Raw genomic sequence first — 5,704 nt, 5'->3', positions numbered from 1 at the left:
AAAGTGTTGGGATTACAGACCTGAGCCACCCGGCAGGCCAAGGATTTTCTTTACATTCAAGTTTATCAAAGGATGACTGACATACAGCAAAATTCACCCCTTTTTAGCAGACAGTTCTTCGGGTTTTGACAAATTCATATGATCTTGTGAGGTTTTTTTTGTTTGTTTTTTTGAGATGGAGTCTAAATCTAATCACCCAGGCTGGAGTGCGGTGGTGTGATCTTGGCTCATTGCAGCCTCCACCTCCCGGGTTCAAGCGAGTCCCCTGCCTCAACCTCCCAAGTAACTGGGATTACAGGCGCCCACAGACATGCTCGGCTAATTTTTGAATTTTTTGTAGTGACAGGGTTTCACCATGTTGGCCAGCCTGGTCTCGAACTCCTGACCTCAGGTGATCCACCCACCTCTGCCTCCCAAAGTGCTGGGATTACAGGCGTGAGCCACCGCACCTGGCCTAAATTTATATGATCTTGTAACCACCGCCACAATCAAGAGGCCCATCCCCCCCAAAATTTCCCGGTGTCCCTCTCTAGTCAGCACCTACCTGTCCCCTGGCAATCGCTAATCATTTGTCCCTATAGTCTGGCCTCTTCCAGAATGTCATATAAATAGAATCATACAGTATGGAATCTTTTGAGCTTGGCTGCTTTAACTTAGCAAAATGCACTTGAGATCCGCCCGTGTTAATGCATGAATCAGTAGTTTATTCCTTTTAATTGCTGACCCGTATTTCCTCATGTGGATGTGCCGTAGTTTATCCTCTCTCCAGTTGAAGGAAGGACATTTGGGTCGTTTCCAATTTAGGGTAAATACAAACAAAGGCAATATGTATTTGCATCTAGGTCTTTGTGTGGGCACCTGTTTTCACTTCTCTTGGATGAATACCCAGGAGCAGGATAGCTGAGGCTGTGGATGGTCAGTGTGTGCTGAACTTTATAAGAAACTGCCGGCTGGATGCAGTGGCTCACACCTGTAATCCCAGCACTTTGGAAAGCCAAGGTGGGAGGATCGCTTGAGGACAAGAGTTCAAGACCAGCCTAGAGAACGTAGCAAAGATCTCATCTCTACAAACAACTTTTAAAACTAGCTGGACAGTCTGGGCACAGTGGCTCACGCCTATAATCCCAGCACTTTGGGAGGCCGAGGCAGGTGGATCACCTGAGGTCAGGAGTTCGAGACCAGCCTGGCCAACATGGAGAAACCTTGTCTCTACTAAAAATACAAAAATTAGCCAGATGTGGTGGTGAGCGCCTGTAAGCCCAGCTACTGGGGAGGCTGAGGCAGGAGAATCACTTGAACCTCGGAGGCAGAGGTTGCAGTGAGCCGGGATCGTGCCACTGCACTCTAGCCTGGGTGACAGGGCGAGACTGAAAAAAAAAAAAAAAAAATTAGCCGGACGTGGTATTGTGTGCCTGTAGTTCCAGCTACTCAGGAGACTGAGGCAGGGGGAATGCTTGAACCCAGGTGTTCAAGGCTTCCATGAGCTGTGATTGCATCACTGCACTCCAGACTGGGTGACAGAGCAAGCCCCTATCTCTAAAAAGAAGAAAGAAACTGCCAAATGAATGTTTGAAGCGCCGGGCCATTTTGTACTCCCACCAGCAGTATAAGAGAGTTCCAGTGGCTCCATATCCTTGTGAAAATTTTCAGGAGTAAATTTTAAAACGGAGCTGGAGAGGTTCCTATAGATGAGGGGGCTGCAGGGAAGCTGGCAGGAGAGGAGGCCAGGGAGGAGGGTGACCCATGGATACACCAGCCACCCCCATCCCCTGCAATACTGTCTACTCGGAGATCCCGTTTCTGTTTGCATCTTTGAGAGAGTGATCCTTGCCCTTTGCCTGGTGATACTGTTTGGCTGTGTCCCCACCCAAATCTCACCCTGAATTGTAATAATTGCCATGTGTCAAGGGTGGAGCCAGGTGGAGATAATTGAATCATGGGGGTGGTTTTCCTCATACTGTTCTCATGGTAATGAATAAGTCTCATGAGATCTGATGGTTTTATAAAGGGCAGTTCCCCTGCACATGCTCTCTTGCCTGTTGCCATGTAAGACGTGCCTTGGCTCCTCCTTGGCTTTCCATCATGACTGTGAGGCCTCCCCAGCCATGTGGAACTGTGAGTCTGTTCAACCTCTGTCCTTTATAAATTACCTGGTCTCGGGTATGTGTTTATTAGCAGCATGAGAACAGACGAATACACCTGGGTTACTCATGGAGCTCTTTCTGTCCCGGCTCCCCTCAACGGGTGGGGGTGCAGAGCCCATGCCTGGCTTTGTGCTGGAGAGCTGGAACACCAGATAAGTGACCAGGGGTCAGTTTCCTGCCAGCCTCTGCCTGTGCATGCTTGGACTTGCCATCTCTGCCTGCAGTACTCTCTAGAGTGCAGTGAGGGTGGTTCTGGCTAAATGCGGAATGGGGACATGGGCGTTGAGGGGGTGATGACCCCCCTCAATTACCCAAGGACCAAAAGCCTCGAAACCCAGCCCAAGGGCCACCTGGACACAGACCTGGGCACCAAAAGCATGCCCAGGACCGAGGCCAGCAGGGTCAGGGTTCTGTCCCCTGTTTTTGGGGAATTGATGGTCTCGTTTTGGGGGTAGATGAGCAACATACCTCCCAGGCTGAGCGGTGATATCAGAGGTGATGTGAGGTGGGGCGGAGATCCATGTCCCAGAAATGTCACGGATGGCCGCGCTCCTCCCACTTCAGGGATGGAAAGTAAACCAAGGGCTGGGCTGTCAGTCAGCTGGTGGGAATTAAGCATTTTTGTGACTGGGAGCTCCAGAGTTGCTGAACTGGAGGCCATGACAGTGGGAGGGGAGATGGGGACAGACACCTAGAGGTTACAATTGCAGGGCCGTGGAAAAGACGGCTGCTCTGCCTGACCCCCACTGGAGCCACCCTTCGGCCACTTCTTCCCTCCGAGGAAATGTGGGATCTCAGGCCTGGACGGAATCACAGGGGCTGACTGGCTCAGAGGTCCCCAAAGATTGGGGGGTGGCAGAGTGGGGACAATTGGCATCTCTGTGCCTGTCCAGAGTCAGCACTGAGTAGGGGGACATGAAGGGAGAGACAGACGACTTACCCGAAGTCACCCAGCAGCCTGGGGCCGGAGCGCTGGGTAAACTGAGTCATCATCCCCGGGGCACGGGTGGGCAGCTGCCCCAGGGGACCTGCCTGGACTAATGAGATCTTCTGTGTCTATCTGTCCGTCCATCCAGGTGCAAGTTCTTCAGTCTGACAGAGACGCCAGAGGATTACACTATCATTGTCGATGAGGAGGGATTCCTAGGTAAGTGCTTCTCTCCCCAGGGACTCGGCTGGACCACGCCCTGAAGTCAGGGCTGGCTGCCCACCTCCTTATTTCTGCTCCCACCTACCTCCTTATTTCTTCCCTCATCTACCGGTCAGCTAGAAGAGCAGCAGAGTATATTTCCTTCTCTCCCTGGGTTCCGGAGGGTCCCTTCCCCTCCTCCTCTTTAGATTGCCTAAGAAAGACTTCTGAGCTAAAAGAGTTAGTTGGTATGGTGCTACCCAGCTGAGAATTAGATTAACCAAGAAGGAAAAGGAACATGTTTCACTGAAGCCTGCAAAGTGCTTTAAAATATCCTCAGTCGGGCGCAGTGACTTACGCCTTTAATCCCAACTCTTTGGGAGGCTAAGGTGGGAGGATCACTTGAGCTGAGGAGTTCGAGACCAGCCTGGGCATAGTGAGACCCCCATTTCGACTAAAAAATTACTTTAAATTAACTGGACATGATGGCATGTTCCTGTGGTCCCAGCTACTTGAGAGACTGAGACAGAAGGATTGTTTGAGCCCAGGAGTTGGAGGCTGCAATGAGCTGTTATTAAATCACTGCTTTCCAGTCTGGAAGACAGAGTGAGACTCCATCTCTTAAAAACAAAAAAAGAGAGAGAGAGAGAAGTGTCTAGATGGCAAGGGCACAGTTTAAGAGGACTTCCCAGAGAAGGCAACACTTGCAGTGAACACAGCTACAAGTAAAGAGCCAGGTATGGTGGTACACGCTTCTACTCCCAGCTACTTGGGAGACTGAGGCAGGAGGATTGCTTAAACCCAGGAGTATGAGACTGTAGTGTGTTATGATCACACCTGTGAATAACCACTGCACTCCAGCCTGGGCAATGTAATGAGAACCTGGTGTTTGTTTGTTTTGTTTTGTTTTTGAGATGGAGTCTCACTCTGTCATCCATCCTGGAGTGCAATGCCACGATCTCGGCTCACTGCAACCACCACCTCCCAGGTTCAAGCCATTCTCCTGCCTCAGCCTCCCAAGTAGCTGGGATTACAGGCGCCTGCCATCATACCTGGCTAATTTTTGTATTTTTTTATTAGAGATGGGGATTCACCCTGTTGGCCAAGCTGGTCTCGAACTCTTGACCTCAGGTGATGCACTCTCCCTCAGCCTCCCAAACTGCTGGGATTATGAACGTGAGCCACCGCACCCGGCCTGAGAATCTGTTTCTAAAAAAAAAAAAAAAAAAAAAGTGCCCCAGCACCAGGTGGAAAACATTAATGGAGGGACACTTTCCAGGCAGAGAGAACCCATGTGTGTACAGCCACAGCTTCCAGTACTGGAGACGCACTTGGCATCCCCAGGGAACTAGAGTGTGAGAAGAGAGATAGGAGGACAGGGCTTACCTGGAGGAGGGAGGATCAGGAAAGATTCCTCCATGGGGCTGTACACACATGGGCTTCTCTGCCTGGAAAGCACCCCTCCCTTTGTGGTTTTACCTGGCATGTGGGCACTTAAATTTTTTTTTTTTTTTTCCCCCGAAACAGGTTCTTGCTATGTTGCCCAGACTGGAGTACAGTGGCTCATCACAGGTGTGATCATAGTGCATGGCAGCCTCAAACTCCTGGGCTCAAGCAATCCTCCCACCTCAGCCTCCCGAGTAGCTGAGAGCAGAGGCGTGTATCGCCGTGCCTGGCTCTAGACTTTTTCCTGAACTCCCCTCCTATACTTTATTTGGGTTAGAAGAAGCATGGGGAGACTTCTGCAGCATGGCTGTTTCTGGGGGCTCAAAAGAGGAAGTTCCTGGTGAGCTCACATGGTCATGGAGGACTTCCTGGAGGAGGTGATATTTTTGCTGGCCTTGTGGGGAAGGAAGAAAACATGTCAGAGGAGAGGTGAATGAGAAAGTACAGGAGCAGAAGCAAGGGCCAGGTTCAGTCTCTAAAAAAGGAGAAGACGAGGTAGGCAGGGAAAGTTTGGATCTTATCCTTTAGGCACTGGGGAGCCATTGAAGGTTGTTGGGCTGGGTTAGGGCTAAATTGGGGTAGAATCTGCTGAGGTGTGTGTGCAGGAGAGGGAACAGGGAGTGAAGTAGGAAATTCCCGGGGGTGAGTAAGCTCTGTTCAAATAGAGGTCCTTGGGCCCAGGCTGAGACCCTCGGCTGGCCCAGGGAAGGAATTGCCCTCTATCCCTCAACCCTGCCATTCCCCAGAGGCATCTATAATGGCCTTGTGACTTTTAAAACTGCCTTGCCCTGCCCCTCCCTGAGCCTTTCCCAGCCACAGGCACAGGCGCAGGCTCAGCACTGAGGAACACGGAGCACTGGGAAAGCAGGTTTCAATTAGCCCAGCAAGGCCTGAGGCTTACCCTGTGACTTCAGGGTAAGGGCTTCCCTTCCAGGGTGCTTTTCTGGTCAGTAAACCAGGCTGCTTGGAAATCCATTATTGCCCA

General features: G+C 51.0%; 1 protein-coding gene across 1 annotated transcript in view; it reads left to right on the top strand.

Annotated features, from left to right (window-relative positions):
* Positions 1-3,191: 3,191 nt before the first annotated feature.
* The window catches only part of GATSL2 (GATS protein-like 2), a gene marked incomplete at its 5' end in the record, with an annotated part of 24,522 nt that continues 22,009 nt past the window's right edge, over positions 3,192-5,704 (top strand). Inside the window, one exon of the mRNA XM_011999502.1 lies at positions 3,192-3,291. Within this exon, the coding sequence (XP_011854892.1) occupies positions 3,192-3,291 (100 nt within the window). The remainder of the gene's footprint in view (positions 3,292-5,704) is intronic.

The sequence above is a fragment of the Mandrillus leucophaeus genome, unplaced genomic scaffold (genome assembly GCF_000951045.1).
Source record: "Mandrillus leucophaeus isolate KB7577 unplaced genomic scaffold, Mleu.le_1.0 Scaffold1166, whole genome shotgun sequence".
NCBI classification, from domain to species: Eukaryota; Metazoa; Chordata; class Mammalia; order Primates; family Cercopithecidae; genus Mandrillus; species Mandrillus leucophaeus.
The sequence above is the reverse complement of the archived record's forward strand: the minus strand, read 5'-3'. Positions and strand labels throughout refer to the sequence as shown.